This window comes from Sebastes fasciatus, chromosome 24 (genome assembly GCF_043250625.1).
Source record: "Sebastes fasciatus isolate fSebFas1 chromosome 24, fSebFas1.pri, whole genome shotgun sequence".
Classification (NCBI taxonomy): domain Eukaryota; kingdom Metazoa; phylum Chordata; class Actinopteri; order Perciformes; family Sebastidae; genus Sebastes; species Sebastes fasciatus.
The window spans coordinates 2,436,193-2,459,249 of NC_133818.1; the positions used below are offsets into that span (position 1 = coordinate 2,436,193).

The 23,057-nt window shown below is 39.9% G+C and overlaps 3 protein-coding genes and 1 long non-coding RNA gene across 7 annotated transcripts in view; 2 read left to right on the forward strand and 2 right to left on the reverse strand.

Annotated features, from left to right (window-relative positions):
• The window catches only part of plaat1l (phospholipase A and acyltransferase 1-like), a 31,986-nt gene extending 19,415 nt beyond the window's left edge, over positions 1-12,571 (reverse strand). Inside the window, exons 1-5 of one of the 2 annotated variants that reach the window (XM_074626882.1) lie at positions 12,398-12,571; positions 11,606-11,735; positions 10,823-10,911; positions 10,582-10,746; positions 8,437-8,764 (exon numbers count right to left, since the gene is read on the reverse strand). In XM_074626882.1, the coding sequence (XP_074482983.1) occupies positions 8,699-8,764; positions 10,582-10,746; positions 10,823-10,911; positions 11,606-11,735; positions 12,398-12,406 (459 nt within the window). In that variant the 5' untranslated portion in view covers positions 12,407-12,571 and the 3' untranslated portion in view covers positions 8,437-8,698. Of the gene's footprint in view, positions 1-8,436; positions 8,765-9,229; positions 9,593-9,705; positions 10,747-10,822; positions 10,912-11,605; positions 11,736-12,397 lie in introns of those variants that run through there. The other variant, XM_074626883.1, reaches the window with a different exon arrangement.
• Positions 93-7,157, forward strand: LOC141762803 (bifunctional epoxide hydrolase 2-like). 2 transcript variants are annotated; one of them, XM_074626877.1, is made up of 18 exons: positions 93-308; positions 1,156-1,234; positions 1,418-1,580; positions 1,781-1,971; positions 2,101-2,223; positions 2,497-2,568; positions 2,746-2,841; positions 2,932-3,010; positions 3,426-3,460; positions 3,728-3,754; positions 3,940-4,025; positions 4,154-4,265; positions 4,743-4,817; positions 4,916-4,958; positions 5,038-5,140; positions 6,029-6,098; positions 6,780-6,860; positions 6,970-7,157. In XM_074626877.1, the coding sequence occupies exons 1-18, from the start codon at positions 118-120 to the stop codon at positions 7,114-7,116; spliced, it is 1,773 nt and encodes a 590-aa protein (XP_074482978.1). In that variant the 5' UTR covers positions 93-117; the 3' UTR covers positions 7,117-7,157. The 2 variants fall into 2 exon arrangements, with proteins under 2 accessions (XP_074482978.1, XP_074482979.1); XM_074626878.1 differs by having other exon boundaries at positions 4,154-4,199.
• The window catches only part of LOC141762808 (uncharacterized), a 196,991-nt gene continuing 183,444 nt past the window's right edge, over positions 9,511-23,057 (forward strand). The window contains exons 1-2 of the long non-coding RNA XR_012592903.1: positions 9,511-9,558; positions 9,673-9,797. This is a non-coding gene — a long non-coding RNA (uncharacterized LOC141762808). The remainder of the gene's footprint in view (positions 9,559-9,672; positions 9,798-23,057) is intronic.
• On the reverse strand, positions 12,720-22,321 carry LOC141762804 (zinc finger protein 513-like). Of its 2 annotated transcripts, none has more exons than XM_074626880.1 (7): positions 22,165-22,321; positions 20,767-20,997; positions 19,345-19,467; positions 17,744-17,878; positions 16,959-17,465; positions 15,386-15,576; positions 12,720-15,031 (listed from the first exon to the last, which is right to left on the reverse strand). In XM_074626880.1, the coding sequence occupies exons 2-7, from the start codon at positions 20,804-20,806 to the stop codon at positions 14,417-14,419; spliced, it is 1,611 nt and encodes a 536-aa protein (XP_074482981.1). In that variant the 5' UTR covers positions 20,807-20,997; positions 22,165-22,321; the 3' UTR covers positions 12,720-14,416. The 2 variants fall into 2 exon arrangements, with proteins under 2 accessions (XP_074482981.1, XP_074482980.1); XM_074626879.1 differs by having other exon boundaries at positions 15,386-15,579.

A 23,057-nucleotide genomic window follows, 5' to 3' on the forward strand; every position in this document is an offset into this window, starting at 1 on the left:
TTTGTGCATCATGAAACTTACAGATATTTGCACGTCCGCACAGAGGAGGTGTCCCTTTAGACAAGTGGGCGGTCCTGCTGTGTTAGTGTGTTCAGAGGTTAAAGCTTCCTCTCACACATGTCAGCACCAGAAGCAGAGGAAACACATTCCTGTTGGAAGACAGAGGCAGACAAATTAAAGATCCTTTCACTCAGGTCAGAGGAGATGGCTGAGAAGAAAGCCATCTTGTTCAACTTCTGGGGAGTTGCTGTCTCTTCCAGACCTCATGACGTTTTCCACAAGTTGGAGGAGTTGCATAACCTGCCAGGGTAAGGAGAGAGACGGCTGTTACGCAACATCTGTGCACTGTTAAACCAAAAAGTAGTACACTTCAAGTTTATTTATTAAGTATACTTAAGTAAACTTCAAGTATATATTTACCAAGTATACTTTATGTAATAAGTATACTAGTATACCTTTAAGTATACTACTTTAATACTTCTTGGGACTAAATTGACCCACTTTTTAATTTATAAAAGTATACTTTTATGTGTACTTTAAGTGAAAACTAAACTATAAAGTAAACTAATAGTTTACTGAGAGTATATTTTACAGTGTACTCATAAGCTAAAAAGTGGGCTACAAGTATAAAACTAGTAAACTATCATTATACTTATAGTATAGTTGCAGTACAAAGTAAAACTTAGTTGTAAACTAGTTGTGTACTCAAAGTTTACTATTCATACACTTAAAGTACACTTAAAAGTACACTTAAAAGTATACTTAAAAGTATACTTTTATAAACTAAAAAGTGGCCAATTTAGTTCCAAGAAGTATTAACTACTACATAAAGTATACCTGGGAAATATATACTTGAACTTTACTTAAGTATACTTCATAAAATAAACTTGAAGTATACTAGTTTTTCGTGAGGGCAACTATATGCAACCCATGTCCCACATTGTCCCACATTGTCCCACATTGTCCCACATTGTCCCACATTGTCCCACATTGTCCCACATTTGGTTTGTCTGGATCCGGTCAGCCTAGTGACACCCTATGAGACTAGGGTTTGTTTGTTTATGTTTAACTTCCCTTTAATGTCACCATGTAGACTCGTATTACAGACGTATTCATGTTTAAATGTCTTTAATCATGTCTCTCTGTGCTTTTCAGTGGTTTTCTGTCCGGCGTGGCGTCCCAGCAGGACGGTGCCATGAGCCGGGCAGAGAGAGGTCAGATGACCCTTTCTCAGGTGGGTCATGTCATGAGCTATAAAATAATCTACTTTTGATTTACTGCTTCACTTCACTTGTTTCTGTCACTGATGGTGACTGAATATGAAACCTTTCCTGGGCCCCTTTACTGCCTCCTTCATCCTTGAATCTGTGTTTATCTGTGTGTGTGTGTGTGTGTGTGTGTGTGTGTGTGTGTGTAGATGATCCCAGCCTTCGGGGCAGAGTGTGTGAAGGAGGCCGAGGTCAAGGGTGTGACCCTGCCGTCTGATTGGTCAGTGAGAGGCCTGCTGGAGGAGCTCAGAGCGGTGATGATGGACGTCCAACCAGTCGTGCTGAAGACCGCTGCCAGCCTGCGTCACAGTGGTACACACGTGCAATCACTGAATCTGTTCCCAAAACACATAGAGCAGTGAAAGCGGCCCGTGGGCCTCTAACTAAATCTTTTAGCAGACTTACGAAAGCTGAAGTTTTCCTTTTAATTGTTTGCATCAAAACCTTTTACATGATTCTTCATAAATCTGTAGATAATGTAAATACAAGGCTTTTTCCTCCCGTCCCATCAGGGCTACTGACAGCTGTTCTGGCCAATCACTGGCTAGATGACGGCGTGGCTGGAGACGGTCCAGCCCGCCTCCTCTCTCTGCTGGGCGGCCACTTTGACCTGGTCCTCCAGTCCTGCCGCTCAGGTCACATGGTCCCAGAGCCCGCCATGTTCAGCTCTGCTCTGCATCACCTGGGAGTGACATCACAACAGGTAGACTGTATATCGTACTGTCCCCACAGTGTTGCATGATGGGAGAATACTGTTGAACTTGGATGTTGAATTAGACTAGAGGTAAACTCCAATCAGAACAGTATGTCCAGCATGTCCGTCTCCTTTCAGGCTCTGTGGTTGGATGCAGATGAGGAAGGTGTGAAGGCAGCAGAGGGAGCGGGAATGAAGGCCATCTTGGTGGAAAATCTGGATGACGCTCTGAACAAACTGGCCAACTTTACTGGAGTTCAGGTGTGGACCAGAACAGTTTTATCTTTTACTTCTGGACGTTGGATACAAACAAAAACAAATAAAAAACATTGCATCCAAAATGATGAATAAATGCAGCCTTGAATGTAATTTATAAAATATAAAAATAAAGCTAACATTGTGGTGATGCAGGAAAAGAATATGAACTAAACATCAGTTGGTGCTGGAGGAAAGGTCATGTTGTTACCTAAATCCTCAGACAGCTGTTATACTAACATTAGCAAGGTAACATCCAAATGTAAATATGTGTTTCAGGCTGTTGGAGCAGAGAGTCCTCCAGCATCCTGCAGACCTGATGAAGTGTCTCATGGATACGTCACCATCAGGGTAATAATCTGCATCAGTGTCAACACCTGATATCTCTTTAGGAAATCATGGAAGTAACACACAGTTTAAATGTGATTTTCTTGAGACATTAGTAATAATAATTCCTCTTTGTGTGTGTGTGTGTGTGTGTGTGTGTGTGTGTGTGTGTGTGTGTGTGTGTGTGTGTGTGTGTGTCAGCCTGGTGTGAGGACTCATTATGTTGAAATGGGCTCAGGTCCACCAGTTGTGCTGTGTCACGGCTTCCCTGAGAGCTGGTACTCCTGGAGGTACCAGGTAACATCCCAACACTGCTAAAGACAAATACTACATTCATGCTCACAGTTATTTTTTGAAGATGAACGTCCTCCTCTCTGTCTCTGGAAGATCCCAGCCGTGGCAGCAGCAGGATTCAGGGTGTTGGCTCTGGACATGAAGGGATACGGAGAGTCCACAGCACCCCCAGGTGAGCTACCAAACAAAGAGCACCTTCATAATTATTTAGAAATAATCAAGAGATAAACTACATTGGGTACATACTCAAAGGAATACGGAAGAGTATTATAGGGCCAGGCATAAACGAGAGGAGGAGGATTTTATTTATTTATTTAGCATTTCGAGAGTTAAGTTGAAATGTCAAGAATAAAGTCAAAATACCATTTCAAGATTAAGTCAAAGTGTTGAGAATAAACTGGGATTATAATAATAATACTTTTACTTAAGTAAGGTTTTGAATGCAAGACTTTCACTTGTGTGGTATCAGTACTTTTACTGAAGTAAAGGATCTGAATACTTCTTCCCCTGCTGCATTTTAACACGTGTTTTTCATGGAAGAATGAAACAGTAAATTCATACTTTAACGGTTGTGTTTCCACTCACAGACATAGAGGAATATTCTCAGGAGCAGCTTTGCAAGGTAAAAACTACTCAAATATTTAAAGAAACAGACATTAGGTGTTGAGGATGATTGTGCTCCCTACACTTTACATCCTCATCAAGGATAACAAACCATCTCCCAAAGGCATACCATCATGAAGACAGTTTGAATTATATTTAAGCTGACTTGCTACCAATGTTTCTTATTGTTACAGTCATGCAACTTAATTTGCACAGTAAGACATGTACTATTTAATTATGTTTACATAGAATAATATTAAATGCCATAAAACATGTTTTTCTCCAGGATTTAATCACATTTATGGACAAAATGGTGAGTAAATAACATACAACACACGGTAATTAATGTTAGATTAAATGATGAAACATTGGCATTATTTAATAATGTAATATATAATAATGTATGTACGTTTCTATGTAGTTCATTGCAATTTGACAACAAACTTCAGATTGCAGATGCAGATGGTTTTCTCACTTTATTTGTTGTCCATGTTGCAGTCGATGCCACAGGTCACCCTGGTGGGTCACGACTGGGGCGGCGCTCTGGTGTGGACCATGTCTCAGTACTACCCTGAGAGAGTCAGGTGAACACACACACACACACACACACACACACACACACACACACACACACACACACACACACAGAGATATTCAGTGGTACTCAGATACTTTATGGTGTAGTACAACGGGTTTGTTGTTGTGTGTGAAGGGCTGTGGCGTCTCTGAACACTCCTCTGTTCCGTGCGGATCCTTCTGTAAATCCAGCAGAGAAACTGAAGGCTGTTCCCATATTTGATTACCAGCTCTATTTCCAAAAACCTGTAAGTCTGCCTGCAGCATGCTTACACGCTAACATGCTTATACAGGTGAGCTTTCAGGTGCAGCTTCATACTCATTTACTCTCATACTCCACTACATCTCAGAGTTAAGTACTGAACTGTTTACTGCAGTACATTTTTACAGATTACAGTTTTATATACTCTTCCTGTCCAGCGAAAAACACGTATCTCCAGATGTGTTGATTTTCACTGTAGTAAGGTTCTGGATGCAGTACTTTTACTTGTAGTGGAGTAACTTCACAGTGTGGGATTAGTACTTTTACTTGAGGTTTTGAATGCAGTACTTTTAGTGAAGTATCCTCACAGTGTGGGATAAGTACTTTTACTTGTGTGCTTTAAATAAAAACATAAGTGAACCACTCCTTCAAGTATTTCTTGTTTCTCTGTGCACGTGACAATAAAGCATAATACAAACTGTAAACGTGTGTGTGTGTGTGTGTGTGTGTGTGTGTGTTGCAGGGCGTAGCAGAGGCCGAGCTGGAGAAAGACTTGGAGAGGACGTTCAAGATTTTCTTTTTCAGCAGTGCTGAAGCGGTGAGGACACACACACACACACACACACACACACACACACATGATATCCAGCGTGTAGCGGTAGAAAACAGACTAATAAATCCATGTTTTTCTCTCAGGAGAGGCGTCCTGCTCTCAGTACTGCAGGAGTCTGTGCTCGAGGTGAATATCACGTCTTAAAAGCACTTTTGAGAGTAAAGTGACCACTGACCTGTGCTGTGCTGTCTGTGTGGTGTCACAGGTGGTCTTTTTGTGGGTCTGCCGGAGCAGATTCCCCGCAGCTGCATGCTGACGGAGGCCGACCTGCAGTACTACGTCAGCCAGTACAAAGAGCGAGGCTTCAGGTCGCACACCTAACACACTATTTCATTCACACCAAAACTCAACCCTCTCACTAACATTTTAAGCTTCCAGGTGTGAAAATGTTTAAGTTGGTCTAAAACCTTAGCTCTGAATTTATGCATTGGTTTTCTTATTGATTACCAAGATAGATTCACTGTGATGGATAACAGATACTGACTGTTTGTGCAATACTGTCATTAATACTGCCTTTAAACTGTACATTTCACAAAATATTATTATTTAATTCTTATTTTACCATTTTGGCATTTAACACTTAATAGATCCCACTTCTCAGCATTCTTTATTTACTTATTTGCACTCTGGTTATTTATGTATTTTGCAAGTTTCATGCAAATATTTGTACATATTTCTTAATATTCTCATTTTCTTATTTTTATTTTAGTACTTACTTACTTATATTTCTTTAAATATATTGTGTTTATATTTTAGCATTATATATATATATAATTTACATGCTACATACTCCTTTATTTCTATTTTCTTACAAGAGCAACTGTATTTCTGATTCTGATCAGGGGATCTATCTATTGTATAATCACCTGAAAATACCAATCGTGTGTTTTCGTTACCTTAGAATGAGCCGTTTATATTTATATAGTATACAGAGCCGATCATCTTCACGGGTGGCCAAATCCAACGTACAGCTTCTGTTAATATTATATCTAAATTATGTAACTTCTCTTTTGTCACCTTCTATTTCCACCAAAATAATAAAAAAAAGACAATAATCATTAGGTGCAGCCGGATTTTGACCGATGTAGTCAACATTTTGGGTGTTTTTGTGCAAAAAAACTACAAGGAATTGTATCATTATGAGAATGAGAATTACTCTCCAGTGAGTCCATAATCATCTTTGGTTCGTTTCACAGGAGGCCGTTGAATTGGTATCGAAACGGGGATTTGAACTGGAGGTGGATGTGCTCTCGTCCCACCGGAAAGGTTCGTTACAGAGCACAAAAAGCTACATGTACACTAAAACCTGGTTTATACACATCCTGGGAAAATATTCAGTGAAAACCTTCAGAATATAGACAGGAATGAAACTGGAAAGTTTGGTGGATGTAAGTTTAAGATTTCTGGCTCAAAGTATGAGAGAAAAACTCACTTTGAGAAAACGGCCTTTAAAGATATAGATTGTATAGACACTACAGGTGAATAAGATAAAACATTTAACTAATAGATATCACCATGAAACTTCCCCAGTTGATTACTGACATTATGTATTACAAGTTTTCTCAAATGTTATGTTTAAATATGTAAATGAGGCGTTATCTAATACTAACTTTTGGTGAATTTAGCAGAAATCTACAGACGCAAAGTAGTAAAATAAATGTTTTCTTTCCACTAGTCTGAAAGGAGACATATAACGGAAGCAAAGTGCATGTTGTTGCCCTTAAAAACACCAATATAGAGTTTTTTATCAGTAATTTCCTAAAACAGCTGCTCACTGTAGTTTTTATCAAACAAACAGGAGGAAATAGTGACTTTGTTAGGGACTGTTTTCAGCGGCGGATTAATCCACATAAATGATGTAAACTTTTAAGGTTGACTTTGTGTGTGTGTGTGCGTGTGTGTGTGTGTGTGTGTGTGTGTGTGTGTGTGTGTGTGTGTGTGTGTTAGCTGCTGATGCCTGCTCTGATGGTGACGACAGGTAAAGACCAGGTGCTGCTGCCGGCCTTCTCCAAGGGGATGGAGGACCTGGTGAGAAAAACAAAAACAGCAGCATGATTATCAATCAGTCCTTCCTGAAGACAGTAGTGATGATAGATGTACTGGAAATGAATCTGACGTCTCTGTTTATGGACTGCAGATCCCGAACCTGAGCAGAGGACACATTGAGGAGTGTGGACACTGGACTCAGATGGAAAGGCCAGCCGAGACAAACGGCATCCTGATATCGTGGCTCAAAGAAACACTGACAAAGGCCGGAGGCGTTGCCGTGGCACCCAAACTGTGAAGGCGGGAGGATGAAGTCAGGAAAAAAATGATCAATTAAAGAGCTTTTGTGTCTGATTTGAGCAAAATTAAAAACTTTTGTCAAGAACTGAAACAATGAATCAATTATTATATTTGTCAATTAATAGAGAGCTACAGGAATGAGGCATTTCCTGTTCCCACGTCTCAAAGTCGATGGGTTCATTGAATGGGTTTTTAGTTAGATGCCTGAAATAAGTTCTGTGGTTAACACAAGCTGAAGAGATTTAAACATTTTGTTCTACGATATAAAATACCCCACTTGTGAGTTTTGAAGCCTTTACGTGTCTTTAAAAAGGCGGTTACGAACAAGTGTCTAAATGAGACTACTAACGCCAACTCGTCCTCCTTTACAGCCTCGTTGTGTATACTCACGCTCATGTGACCGTGGTGTAGTTGGTTTATTGCCTAACGTTTGCTTTTAACTTCTGGTGACTGCATTCACACTTCAAGAATCATAAAAGTGGTGTTCATTTGTGGAGATTATCTTACTGAACAAAACGTATAAGTATCATAAACGTGTGTTGCCACAGAGCTCATTTTCTGCAATAATCCAAAACCCGATGGAAGAATCCCATTGGCTTTTTGTGGAGGGAACCAGGGAGATGCTAACCTCCTGTTGGCCTACAAAACAGCCAAAACCCAAGATGGAGACGGTCTGTTGGTCAGACAAAATAACACATTTGAAGATTTCTTTGAATTATGATGAACATTTTCACTATTTTCTAACATTTATTTTAAAGAAAACAATAATCAATAAATCAGATATCTAATTGCAGCGAAGGAGCTCGTTGTTGTTTCTGGATTTTTAACAATGTAGACTTTTTTTTTCAGAAAACCCAAACAGAAGACAATGTAAGACAAAAGATTGTACGACCGCTCCCAATAACTTTATTTGTAAAGTAAAGATTGACAATAAAAAGTTGTTAAACTTCTTCTTTTTTTTATAATAATGAAATAATAAGAAAAGGAACAGTGAGATGATAAAATGATAATTAAAACTGAAATAAATGAAACCAAAAAGTTGTTTAATTATGAACTATAGCTTCTTTAGTTCAAAGTTTAGCAGGCAGCATTTATCTTTGGCTGAAAACAATTTGATTAAATATGCAGCGTACATGCAAAAATTACAGAGGAACATATAAAATAAAATCCTAAAAAGGACAAAGATGTAGATATTTAGGATTTCTACAATACAGTCTAAATATTTTGAGAAAAAAGTCACAATATATACAGAGATTATCTTATTAAATCATGACTTTATCCTTTTCTTGTCAAATTAATTTATGTAAAATATTACGACCTTTTCTCAGAATCATTACTTTTACATTTTTTCTCAACAGTAGCACTAATACCCAGTTGAATTATTCTGGAAATAAAGTTTAACATTAGCAACTAATCCACCCAATCCAAACATTTATTTTCATATATATACGCAAGCTTTTTCTTGAATTATTATTAAAAAAATATGTCTTTGTCTCTTAATCACGTAACCTTCTTCTTGAAATCAGGAGAACGATGTCGCCCTCCGGTGGTCGAGATGGGAACTGAACATAAAGCAGTTTTCACAGTTTTTTCTCCTCAAACAGCTTCTTCCAGGCCGGCATGATGTGTTCATAAATCCTCTCTATCTGGAACACACAGACACACATTTAAACACACGTATACACAGCGACCAAAGACTGATCGCCAGTTCTTATTTGAACAGTTTTTAGAATCCCACAGAAGTAAGAGTCTAATTTAGTTCTTTAAAAACTAAAGATTTGATCAAGTTTTTCTTCTTCTTTCCCAACTTGTTCCTGAACTGGTTCTCCACAGACACACAGACGTTTTCACAGCTCACTGAGCCTCTGAGGATTCTGGTTGTTTAGGCATTTATGGGTGAATTGAATCCTGTCAAATTGAACCCTCTGAGACCCACAGTAGAGCCGTTTTAGTCTTTCTTAAGGAGGTACAGGGTCTTTAGGGGGAGATAGCAGGTCAGCAGTAGATGTCACATAGTAGTGTTGTACATCATCTGAAAGCTGGGAACCTGAAGATTAATTTAAGATGCAGCTCAGCATTGTGTGTCAACTTGTTCTGGTGTATAAGGGCTAAGAGCATAATAATAGAAGTATATGATCCCCATGCTGTATTATGTCTCATAAGTTGTTGCAGCAATTTTGGGGTTGATACCATTTGTTACACAGATTTTGTGCTAAATTTAACCGTTTTTTTACCACTGGAGAATTAATAAAAATGATCAATAATCCCTCCAAAATACCACATTAAGACACCTAGAACTTGCGGAACACCATAGAGGAAGACATGCTGTGATTTGGGATCAAAAACGGTTTACATTTTGGAGATTTCTGCAAGAACTGCATTTTTCAGTGATTGGATGGCGAGCACTTGTGTTGATTCATCCATCCTCTGAATGCTCTAGGTCTCTAGTTTGATCCATCCATCCTCTGAATGCTCTAGGTCTCTAGTCTGATCCATCCATCCTCTGAATGCTCTAGGTCTCTAGTCTGATCCATCCATCCTCTGAATGCTCTAGGTCTCTAGTTTGATCCATCCATCCTCTGAATGCTCTAGATCTCTAGTTTGATCCATCCATCCTCTGAATGCTCTAGGTCTCTAGTTTGTGGCTGTAAAGTTTCATGAGGCTGTGAAATCCTAGAGGTCACCACAGGTCATTTTATACAGTGAGGTCAAGTTTCAGAAAAATGGTCTCACTACAATGAAATGTCTCCTTGGGCTCATTGGATCCACAAGAGTCTCAGCTTTACAGTGATACCCAATTAATGTATTTCAAGACTGGTTATGGACCCCAGTATGCAGAAATATTCAAACATCATTTTAGAATAGGAGAAAATAACACATTTATACTGCATGTGATTTTCATAAAGTGGGCATGTCTGTGTGATATTCATTACCCTTTAAATGTAACTTCTGACTAGTTTTCTTCTGTTAAATGATAGATATAAGTTCTCCTGCCATGCTGCTGTAGACTGAAAGTACTGCGACGACTGGGTGAAAACTTTAGAAATACTGTATATCTTTAATCTGCATATTGTATTTGTTGATGAAAAGTGATCTATAAAAGAAAAGATTATTACCAAAAACCTGCTCTTCTTGTGAGTGTTTCATAAATAAACTGAAGAGAAGTGGACCCAGGAAAGATCAAACTTTTTTTGAGCTCTAATTAGATTTTTTCTTCTTTTCTGTTGCTCATGTTTTTCTCTGTACTTTGTTAACGGCTCTTTGCTTGCTGATTGGTTAGCAACAACAGCACCGATTAAAAACACGCAAAACATTTGGAAAGAAAGGTAAATTTATGTGACTGCACACCTGGTGAAAACATTTATAATATGTGAAAACTGAAGTAGAAAAAGATGCTGATGTTATTTCAGCATAAATAAAGACAGAGAGTAAAAACAATCCAATAACATCCTTGTCCCCTGACCTGTTCAGACTTCTTGACTCCGTATCTAAAGAGAGTCGCCTGGTGCTCGCTGTTATGAAACAGGATATCGAACGTCACCTCGCGCCCCATCAAGTCGTCGATGGCCGGCTTCACCACGCCGTGGAAGTCTCTGGCCGAGAACGAGTCATCCAACATGTTGCTGACCTGCGACGTCCACAAAGACTTTGTCATCATCGTCATTTATTTGATTAAATCATTACATGTTTTGCTCGTGAGTTACCTTGTATTTTTTCCCCAGCAGCTCCAGTGGATCCAGTTTGACCTCTGACCTCAGAGCTCGGCCAAAGAGCGGCAGCTTGGAGTCTGAATCTGACAAACAAACACAATGGAAGTGTTTTAAAATCTGGTGTATAAATAAAAAAGTCTGATGAAGAGTCTTAACATTTGTCTGTGAAATTCCCCAACCCGCCCTCTGAGTATGAAGTGAATAAAACAGATCATCAACTTGTTTCAAGTATTTTCTAGAAATAAGTATCTTGACATAAAAGAATAGAGCCGGTTGCTGCACTACGATGAAGAAAATTAAACTTGATTTTACAAGATATTAACAATAATATTAAATATTTGTACTCTTAATGGCAGATTCACATTTTTAGAAAGGAAATAAAACACATCTTTTGCTATGAAAATGATCAATAATACCACAAATCATAAACCACGATAATAACCTCCTTCCTGTCACATTACACAGAATAAAACCTGCTTTCTTTACAAGTTTCATCCACACTGGAATATCTTTATTTTACACCTCGAAACACTTTCCGACAAAACTTTAATACCTCAAATCTCATTATCAAGTAAATACTGTCCAATGTTGAGTCTTATTGTCTTATAAAACAAGTGAAGAAATCAACCACCGCATTATTTAATTTGTTTCAAATATACAGAATTTTCTGCAAATAAGTTTCATCGTGTTGATTATAGTGCAGCAACCTGCCTTGTTGAATACTTGTACTCGTTTTAAAGGAAATAAGACAAAGTAAGCAGAGCAGAAAACACCAACCTCGACATGTCAGGTGAGCAACGTAGGGAACGCTGTCCCGCTCTCCGTAGTACACGGCGAAATGAGAGAAGTACTTGTTCCTGGGATACTCCACGATGTCCCCCGGGAACAACTTGGGGTTGGAATGTTTCTGCAGAGACAACAGACAAAAAGATAAAATAGCTTCCCTGTTGTATCGTGGCAGGGTTGTTGAGTCAAATACACCACACATTGATGTAAATTCCTCATCCTTCATGACAGTTTATACCAGAGCTGTACCCAGAATTCTACATATTCTGAGGTCATGACTGAAAATATCAAGGTCATGACCTCAGTGTCGACTCTGCTTTTAACTTCAACAATATTTGATTGTTGCTATTTTATGTAACCACAAGAAAAACTCACCTGAGCGGGAGGACACAAAATGAGAAACCTGTTCATAAATAACATTTTCGACATACTATACTATGGCTTTTTTACGACTTTTTTTTCATGAAATATATATTATATTAAAAATTAAATATTAATCAACGCATTTTGGTAGAAATGCTTCACATCTGTTTTTCTTGTTCAGAAGGTACTGTACGTGTTTGAACGCTGCATTTAGTGCTCTTTCTGATGAATTGAAGAGCTAAAAAGACAAAACAAGTGTTTTCTTTCTTACCAATGGCTTATATATACAAAGCATTCATAAACAAGTTATTAACCATTAATACAGCAATTAAAAGAGGGACCAAAACATAAACATTTTAAATTTAAAGAAAGATTTCTGCATTAAAACAAATCCAATAATAGATGAAATACTCTACTCACCAGGCCCATGGGTTTAGGTATTTACCGTAGCTGTCGCTTCTGAAACTAAATCCACACAACCCACACAGGAACTCCATCTGCTTTACATACAGGCTGTACTGATGTGATACTGAAGATCATCAGTGTGTCACAGTCACAGTAGACTGACCTTGCTCCCATCACCCTCTACCACACCTACACATTATCAAGACTCATTGGTTTTGGGTACATGGTGACATTTCTGCATTTTTTTGTGCACCATGAGTCCCTCAGCGTCCTCGTCCCTCCACCTCTGGGCGTGTGGAGCAGGTGTTTCCTAAACAGAGAGCATGAAAAGAGGAAGTAGCTTCAGTCAGAGTTGTTTTATTATTGGTATGAAGGCACTGTGAACAACAAACCTGGCAACCTCACTGTGAAGACAACGCACATTTTTATTTCTGTTTTGTGTGCCGGTCGAACAAACAAAAATAATTTTAAAAAAAGTGCTTCAGAGGTGTTTGGTCGTCTTTTGGACAGTCGGGCAAGCTGTTTCCCCCTGCTTCAAGTCTTTATGCTAAACTAGGCTAATCCTGAATTAAGACCTTCTCTAGTTTAAGGAAAGAAAGCTAATTATTGAACTGTTCCTGTCAAACAGTCTTACGGCTTTAGCTTTCATATTTCCGGCAGAAATTCAGCTTTTGAACGTTGACATATTTTCCAGCCAGCTTTGTTTGTTCCAATATATTTCGTAGCCTAATAAATTCACAGTTTTGACATTTAGATTTGATTTAAAATGAGCCTGGATTTGAATGAAAGCTTCTTGATCTGATAGCTTATTTAACCCACGAGTATTAATGCCTGAAGAAAGTGTGTTTGAGAGTTTGAGCCTGAAAGTTTTCTGTCTGAAATAAAGACCAGGATTTTAATGTTTGATTTAATAAAATTAAGAGTTCTTTCATGACTACATTCTTTCTATCGTTCCCTGAATTGTTGATGTCTGAGAGGTAAATCGGCTGAAACAAGCTATGATATCCTCTGAATTCCTAAGAAAAATGATCACAAGCTTAGCAGTCTCCTTGTCTGGAATAAAGGTCTCCAAATTCCAGGTTATTTCAGGCTCCACATCAAATAATCTGGTGCAAAGTTGTGATTTTAAGTGAGAAAAGTCCATGATGTCATGAGAATAAAGTTGTGATTTTAAGTGAGAAAAGGCCATCATGTCATGAAAATGAAGTCATAATTCTAAGATAAAAAGTTCATAATATAATGACTTTATTCTCAATATAACAGACTCAGGGTTATTTTGTTTTGTCATAAATAATCAGTAGTGAGTGTGCGGTTGCAGTCGCGGTTGTTTGGAGCAGTTTGTCATAATGTCTGAAGAAATGTGTTGATTTAAGAGTTGTTATTTTCTTTCTTGTCACCATTTTTCAGTCACAATCTTTCATTAATATAGTTAGCGACGTAGTAAAATGGCGTCCCTGTTAATCTGGCCTACAACGATCTGATTGGGGAAACAATCACAATGATTCAGTGGTCTGGAATCAAGCTAAAGCTGCACACTGACAAACGGAATGAGTCCAATCTTTCCTTGATTTAACAAAAACAAAACACCCAGATTTACTCAAATTAACTTAAAGCTTGTGAGACAACGATGCACCCACATTTACAAAATATAGATCATCTGTCGAGGAAAAAAAATACACATTTCAATTCAGCAGATTCAGACTGGCTTCATGTCACACAGTTAGAGAAAGTCACACTGTGACAGATCAGAAGTCTGTGGACTGCATTTACTGAAGAAAAGAGTGACGCACTGTCACTGATTCAAAGTGTGTGTATGATGTGAGTTTGTATATGCAGCACACACACACACACACACACACACACACACACATTAATGCCCCTATATAAAGTCAGTGCAGTATTACAGTCTTTCAGCCTGTCAAAGGCACCTGAGTTTAACTCCAACCTGAGCTGGAGGTTCACCAGTGTATACAACACACATTAACACACACTCTCTCGCTCAGACACACATTAACACACACACACACACAGTATCTAACTGTGTTCCTGTCCCTGACTCTGGCTCTCCTGAGTGTCTCTGCCCCAGCTGAGGCCGTTGATGGGTGCGTGTTTGTCCCAGCTGTCCGTGTTGTGTCCGTGTTTCCTCTGGTGGCGTTTGTAGTTGTCCCAGTGGCCCGTGGTGTAGACGCACTCGGCGCAGGCGTACGGCTTCTCGCCCGTGTGCCGCAGCATGTGCCTCTTCAGGTTCATGCTCTGGTTGCAGGAGTAGCCGCACACGCCGCAGTGGAACGGCTTGGCGCCTGAGTGGATGCGCTCGTGTCGCCGTAGGTTGGCGAGGTTTCCGCAGGCGTAGCTGCACGACGGGCACTGGTAGGGCTTCTCGCCCGTGTGCACGCGCATGTGGCGTTTGAGGTTGTCGAGGTGCGAGGACGTGTAGAGGCAGTGCAGGCAGCGGTGGGGTTTCTCCTCAGAGTGGGTGTGGGCGTGGCGGGCCAGGTGGTTGGGGTAGTGGGACAGGAAGGGGCAGTGAGGGCAGCGGTACAGATTGGTGCCACGTTGACCACGCCGGGATCCCCGAGACACGGCCGGGCTGCACGGAGACCCGGATCCATCTTTGGAGAGCAGATCCAACGAGCAACGACGACACACCTGAAAATGAATACAGAGCGCTGTCAAAGGTGAGGACATGAGGGGACATGAAATCTGTTGCTGTCTCGCCACTTTTAGAGCAGAAGACTTGATCTGGCTCATTTCTTACTGGGCTTCCAGAGAAAGACACTATGCACTTTCAAACAACTAATTGATTGCATTATGATTATTATCATAAATTGGGAACGTGATGGCTGTGATGTGGAAGTTTGAGGTGTTTCTGTTGGCTCATAGAGACAACTTGTTGCTATGGAAACAAACAAACACTTTGCACTACTTTTTCAGCATAAAATCCACTTGGAGAAATGTTCTACAAGCGATGACAAAAACAGAAACAACTTTAGGAAAACGTACCTGTCCTCCGTCGCCCTCCCCCTCCCCCTCGGCCTTGTCGCCCTCCAGGTCGGCCTCCTCCAGGGTGAGGCCACACATCCGGCAGCACAGGGGGAAGAGGAGGACGGGGAGCGGGGCAGAGGGAGAGCCGAGGCCCCCAAACGTCTGGAGGTAACCTGAGTCCTGGGACACTCGCAGGGTCAGGTCTGATACTACTGTATGAAGAGGAGAGAGAGAATAACATTTATTTACTTAGAAAAAGAAAGTCTGGTCTCAAACTCTACTTAGCATATTCTTTCATTTAACCATGAAAACATTAGAAAACCTGCCTAAGAATAGCCCTAAAAGTGTCATACTGCAGTTTTTACAGATAATAAGAAACTTATCTTCCACCTCAAGCTCAAACTTCCTCCTTTTACTTCTTCTTATCTACTCATCTCTAAATATAAAAAAATCCCCTCATTTCCTGTGATGGTTTGACTTCCTTAGTGGCACCTTGTACTTGAATCAGTTTAAGTTACCGTTTCTCGCCGTTATTCTGAATAATTATCAGCTCAACTGTAAAAGATTAAATGTAAAATTGGTCTTCTGATGCTGCTGAATTCAGCTGAGGTAAGTTTCAGGTCGATAAGCACTCCTCTTCCTCATTTTTTAAACTCTTTCAGTTTCGACTTGTTGGTTCCTCTTTTCTGCTTGCAAAATTAAAATGCTCGCCTGTAGGCTAAAACCAAAAAGTGTTGAGTGCAGGGAGATCCAACATTTACATTTGACAAATTGAGCCCAACTGCCTGTTTACACCTTTAAAAAAGCTATAAATTAAGAGCATGGAATAGAAAAGTAAACAGTATGTACAACAAAATAATCTCTAAGATCTGAGTCTTTACATCTTTATAATCTAACCAAACTTAATAACTTAATAAACATATAAATAATTCTTGGAGAGAAGCAAACGTGGCTTCTAACAGAGATGTTTGATTGAATACCGACAACAAAAAGACCTTTCTGCTGTGGTAATTACCTAAATTTGATACCTGATTAATCATTAACGTCATTTATGAAGCAAAAATGCAAAAACTGGTTGCAGCTTCTCCAAACTCTCTGTCTTGTATCGTTGTAAACTTAATATTTCTGGTTTTCGACTGTTGGTTGGACAAAACAAGACATCTGAAGTAGAACTGCATCGACGAGCCGATATTTTTCATGCAAAAATGGCAGAAAAGGCTTATTTGAGGTTTTCAGACCCTCAAATACGGAGATTTCTTGCTTTTCTCTGTGTTATTTCATATTATACTTAATATCTTGTGGTTCTGGGCAGAAGAAACAAGACATTTAAAGACATCACCTTGGACTTTCAGAAACTGAAATGGACATTTCATAGACCAAACGATTAATCGAGAAAATAATCTGCAGATTAATCGATAATGAAAATAATAGCTAATTGCAGCCCTAATCTGAAGACGTCGCTTTAGGGCCCGAGAATGGACAGAACGATCAATAATGAGGGTAATCATTAGAAGCAACCTCAATTCCTTCACTACTGGTGTTTCAACGATTAACCAATCTTTGTGTGATTGTATGATGCAGGTGTTTTTACCTTCTTCTGTTTCAACATTTGCTCTTTTCCTCCTCCCTCGTCTTTTCTCCTTCTCCCTCCTCTGTGGTCTCTCCTGCGTGTGCATCCGCTGGTGGCGCCGCAGGTTGCCGAGGGAGCTGCAGGCGTAGCTGCACTGGTGGCAGCGGTACGGCTTCTCCCCGGTGTGGGTGCGGGCGTGACGCTGCAGGTTGACGAGCTGGGCCGACGCGTAGTGGCAGACGGGGCAGCGGTATGGCTTATGGCCGTCGTGGGTCCTCATGTGGCGCTTCAGGTGGTTGGAGTAGCGCGAGGTGAAGGCGCACAGCGAGCAGGAGTACAGTTTAGAAGGGATGTCATCTGCTCCGTCTGTCTTACCTACGCTTCTCCTCTTCCTGTCGGAGTCAGCACTGAAGGATCGGTCAGCCTCCATCAACCCCTCCACCTGAGAGGGGTCGATGGAGGCCTCATGCTGGAGGCCCTCCTCACAGGTCAGGCAATAAAGCTCCGCCCCCAGGTCCAAGCCCATACCTGGAACAAAATAAATCACATTATATATGAGAATTGTATGTGAGCAGCTCTTTATTGGTACATTATTCAACTTTAAATCTGAGTAGAGATCTCAAAGTTATAACATAATATATAAAGCCAAAAACTATAATTTCTTCTTTTACAAATACTGAGAAGCAAAATAATATACAAGGAAAGCTCTAGAGATTCTTCTTGTGGATAAATTAATGTCTGCTTGTGATCATATCTTTCATACACAGAGTGCTTATTTCTGTCCTGATGAGATGCTTAGATCTTACCTAGATCTAAACCTGGCCCCAGAGGTGTGTCTCCCAGAAGTTGACCACATCCTTTACAGGAGAGGAAAGCTGGGAAGGTGGAGTCTGTTGGTGTTGAAGGATCGTCCTCAACGCTCAGAGAGAAGACCGTCATACCTGAAGAAGAACACAAAAAAGACAACGTTCATATATGGAGATTTAACGGTGACAAAACATATTCAACCTTTTTTTCCCCATACCATGTGTTGTGCTTAGTTATATTTAGTAAAACTACATAAACAACAACCAAAATACCTTTTTTGTGTGTGTTTTACATGTTATATCTGAATGTATAACTTTTTTACACTTTTTTGTATAACTAAATATTATTTTTAAATCAGTCATCGACCCAATCCCAATGTCCCCCCTAAGGCCTTAAGCCCTAAACCCTCAGAGACTTGACTGACGTCACCTGGTAAACGATTGTGTGCGATGCTCCAAGGGCTTGAAATGGTATTTAGGGCTGACAATCGATTAAAATATTTAATCACGATTAATCACACATTTTTTATCTGTTCAAAATGTACCTTAAAGGGGGGTTTGGCAAGTATTTAATACTCTTATCAACATGGGAGTGGACAAATATGCTGCTTTATGCAAATGTATATATATATATACACATATATATTTATTAGGGCTGTCAAAGTTAATGTGTTAACGCAAATTCGTTTTAACGCCACTAATTTCTTTAACGCATTAACGCAAGTTGTGATTTTTAGGTTGTAGCGGCTCAGTTTTAAAGCTAGAGTGAAGATACTGGCATCATATGAAACTAAAAAAACTAATGAATCCATTGGTACCAACCATGTCATACTAGCTTGTAGAGAAGGAGGTTAAATAACGCTCCAAACCTACGCTAAATGATGGCGAGGAAAAACTGCCATGGCCATTTTCAAAGGGGTCCCTTGACCTCTGACCTCCAGATATGTGAACGTAAATGGGTTCTATGGGTACCCACGAGTCTCCCCTTTACAGACATGCCCACTTTATGATAATCACATGCAGTTTGGGGTCAAGTCATAGTCAAGTCAGGAAACTGACACACTGACAGCTGTTGTTGCCTGTTGGGCTGCAGTTTGCCATGTTATGATTTGAGCATATTGTTTTATGCTTAATGCAGTACCTGTGAGGGTTTCTGGATCAATATCTGTCATTGTTTTGTGTTGTTAATTGATTTACAATAATAAATATATACATACATTTGCATAAAACAGCATATTTGCCCACTCCGTTGTTGATAAGAGTATTAAAAACTAGACAAATCTCCCTTTAAGGTACATTTTGAACAGATAAAAAATGCTTTTTCAAAAACTATAATCTTATATTAGGGCCGGTACTACAGATGTAGATATTGGAGACCAACATGGCTGTCACGATGACGGAAGGGATCATTTTTATATTCTTTTAAAGTCAGGTGTTAGTTATAAGTCTTATAACTGTACTGAAAGTATCTTTTAACCATTACACTGAGCTTTTATTTTGATAGGTTGACCTGGCAAGCGCTGCCAAAAAGTCTTGTAGAAGTCCAAACTTTCCAGTATTTGTTATCTTCTACCTATCGTACGATCCAATGTGTCACTGACCCGGCTCTCTATCCAGCCCCATGATCTCGGAGTCTCCAAACTCCAGCTCTCCGCTCAGCAGGAAGTCGCTCTCCAGAACCAGGCAGCCTGGATCGCACACCACCGCCCCGCCCTCCAACTCCACTGAACACAAAAACATTTCTCATTATTACTTGTATAAAAAATACTTTCAAAACACTTTACCTACGCAGCAAATACCAACATGTGAGAGTGAGACTGAGTGAGATCCTACCTCCTGTTTTTCATATTGACTAAAACAATAATTATATTTCCATTTGAGAGCTTTAAAAAGGTTTGGGTGTCTGTCTTACTGCTATATAAAGCAAAAAAGCAAAATATATAAAGAGATTTTTAATATTTATTGGCCTACTTTTGTGACCAAGTAAAGCAAGAGTTGTATTTTGGCACATAAACCTGGAATCGTGACTAACATTTGGCTGCAGAAGCTGGTTTGAGTCTGTAACAGAAAAACTGGTCAGAAGAAAATAGACAAAGGAGGTGGAGAGGAAGCGAGAGAGTAAAGTGAAGAGAAGAGGAGACAGCGAAGGAAATCAGTGAGGATGAGATAAGTGCAGAGGAGGAAGAGTTGGTGGGAGAGGAATGAGGCGGAGATAGTCAGGAAAAGGAAGAGGAGTTAAAAGAAGGGATGATCATGAGAAGCAGAGACATGACGCTTTCATGCACTTCTGACATTGACTTCTGTCAATCGATTAAAACAGTTAATCGCGATTAATCACACATTTTTAGTTAAGTGCATATAAACACACACAGGTGACACCATGAGATGAAACCTTGAGCACAGACAATGGAGACAAAATGAGATAACAAGATTGTCCCAGAGTAGATAAAGGTGATGTACATGTAGAAGAGGAAGGGAATGATAGAGAGAAGTCAAACAGGAAGCGATGAAACTACGGGAAGGAGAGGAGGGAGAAGAGGGAGGTCAGGTACAGGCCTGCGAAGAGGAAGTGGAGACAGGAAGTAGAGAGGAGGAAGAGAGGAGTCCAACTGAGCCAAAACATTCAGGATGAGATAACGCACACAAACACATCTACTTAAAGGACAACATGTCTCCAACAGTCTTCCTCTCTGCTAGACAATGAGGAAGCCTGCAATGTCAATATGTTCAACCAGTTAGGCAACGTTTCACATGGCTCTTTCCTCCTCTCTCCTGGGCTAAACTTAAATCGAATATATATTAAAGTGGCTTTTACACGGAAAAGAACAGCTGGTGTCACAAGGAAGCAGCTGTTTGTTGTTCTTCTCTGTGACTGTTTCTTAAAGAGAAAGGCAGCTCATTAGACACCAGATGGCTGGAAGACATCAGTTAAAACATCAGATACAGACTCAAACAGCTGGAAGAGAGCAGTTAAAACACCAGATACAGACTCAAACATCTGGAAGACAGCAGGTAAAACTCACATTTCACTGGCTGGGGGTTGGATTGTTTTCTCCGCGGCATCTTCACCTCTTGTCGTCCCGGATCCTGCTCTGGTTGTGGGACGACACAGTGGGCTCAAGTCTGTCCGTCGGTCCGCCAGCCAGCCAGCCAGCCAGCTAACTGCATGTCATCATCATCATCACCTCCTTCCTCTTCCTCTTCCTCCAACGGACAGCAGCAGCAGCAGCGGTGTCATCCCTACCGACTGCTGCCTGAAACGCAGCGTGTACACCAAATTAACACCGCTTCTTACATCCAATACATGTCTAACTACATGTATTCCCTGTTGCAATGTATTGTTAAGTAACATTAAACACACGCCTGCCACTTTAAAGTGAGTCAGAGGATGCATTCCAAATTGCATACTTTTTCTTTTACTTCTAGTACGTACTGCAGCTGCACTTACAAAGTACGTACTGTTTCACGCAGTATGCATACTACGTCATCATAACATTGCACATTGAACTTTGACCCTCTTGCTCATGTATCCCCTGCACAGAGGATTGTGGGTCAGAATAGCCAGAAACTAGTGCTGTCTTCCAGCTGTTTGAGTCTGTATTTGGTGTTTTAACTGCTCTCTTCCATTACATACTGCAAAATGTGACTGGGTGTAGTAGGACATCCTGGTATTTTTGGCATACTGCATTTGACATACTATGTATTGGGACATACTAAATCTTTTTCTGGCATACTAAATAGTAGGGTAGTATGGGTATTGGAACGCACAGTACGTACTAAAGGTGCAATGTTATGCATACTGCATGCAACACTACACAGCTGCAGTATGTACTAGAAGTAAAAAGAAAAAGTATGCGATTTGGAACGCATTGAAGCTCCTTTCCTTTGGTAAAGGATGCTCCAGTGTGTCCTCTGCTGAAGGAGATAATAAAGGAAGCATTGAAGCTCCTCTTCTTTAGCATAGGACACACTGGAGCATCCTTTATCAAAGGAAAGGAGCTTCAATGCTTCCTTTATTATCTCCTTTAGCAGAGGATACACTGGAGCATCCTTTACCAAAGGAAAGGAGCTTCAATGCTTCCTTTATTATCTCCTTTAGCAGAGGATAAGCTTCTCTTTGAAGCTCCTTTCCTTTGGTAAAGGATGCTCCAGTGTGTCCTCTGCTAAAGGAGGTAAGAAAGGAAGCATTGAAGCTCCTTTCCTCAGCATTGAGAGGATTCAAACAGCTCTTATCGTGGCTGCTTCTGGGGTACATCCGGGTCATTTCACTTCCTCAGAGTGTTTGTTATTGTTCCGCCGCCATCTTGTTAGCCACCTAGCTAGCTTTAATCAACTTCCAACATTCAACATTAAACCCGTTTAAACTACAAACTTCGGATGAAAAACTACATTTGTACACATCGCTTCGCTGATAAACATACCTGTGATAACGTCCCCGGAAACACTGCCGTCGACAAAACGTCGCTGACTCTTTAAAAACGAGTCTTTTTGTTGGTTGTTGGTGAAACGGACACTGATGCTCTGCTAACAGAGGCACCGGGTCCGGGCTCCGCGTGACGTCAGTGACAGCAGCAGGGGATTGTGGAATATGTAGTCGTTGTATTGGGTCTCTTCCTCTTATCAATAACAATACATGTTCTGTACACATATAATTAACCTGCTTCATGCCATTTGCAGTTTTAAAAATGTTATTATCATCATGTCTTCATTTATTTCATGTAAAAAAAATAATATTGCATACAAGTGGTGTACATTTTAAAGGGACTGTTTGTAAGAATCAGAAATGTCTTGTTAACAGCGACACCTGTGGCCGTTAAGTCAACGAAAGTCAGCGTCCTGTTGCTCGCACTTGTGCTCGCGCTACATAGACATGAATGAGCATCGCTCAAAACAGTGAGGTGACACACGTCAGCTAAAAGCACAATATCACTCTATATTTCACCTGCTTGGCATTCTTACAAACAGTCCCTTTAACTTTTTAGACTTTAAAAAGTTTAAACAGTTTACATTTACCCAAGATTTTGAGGAACTTTTATTTTACTTGAGTATTTTCATTATATTTTCATTGTATTACTTTATACTTCTCTCCACTACATCTCAAAAATAAATATTGCACGTTTTACTTTATTATTTAATATTATTAATATAAAATATAATCAACTAATAAATGCTGATGTATTATTATAAATTAAATTATCCAGCACTATATAAAGTAATTAAAATGAGCTTCACCTTTACCAGCAGCAACATTAACATGATGAACACATGAATTCATCAATAATTATAATACAATAATATAATATATATATTATTC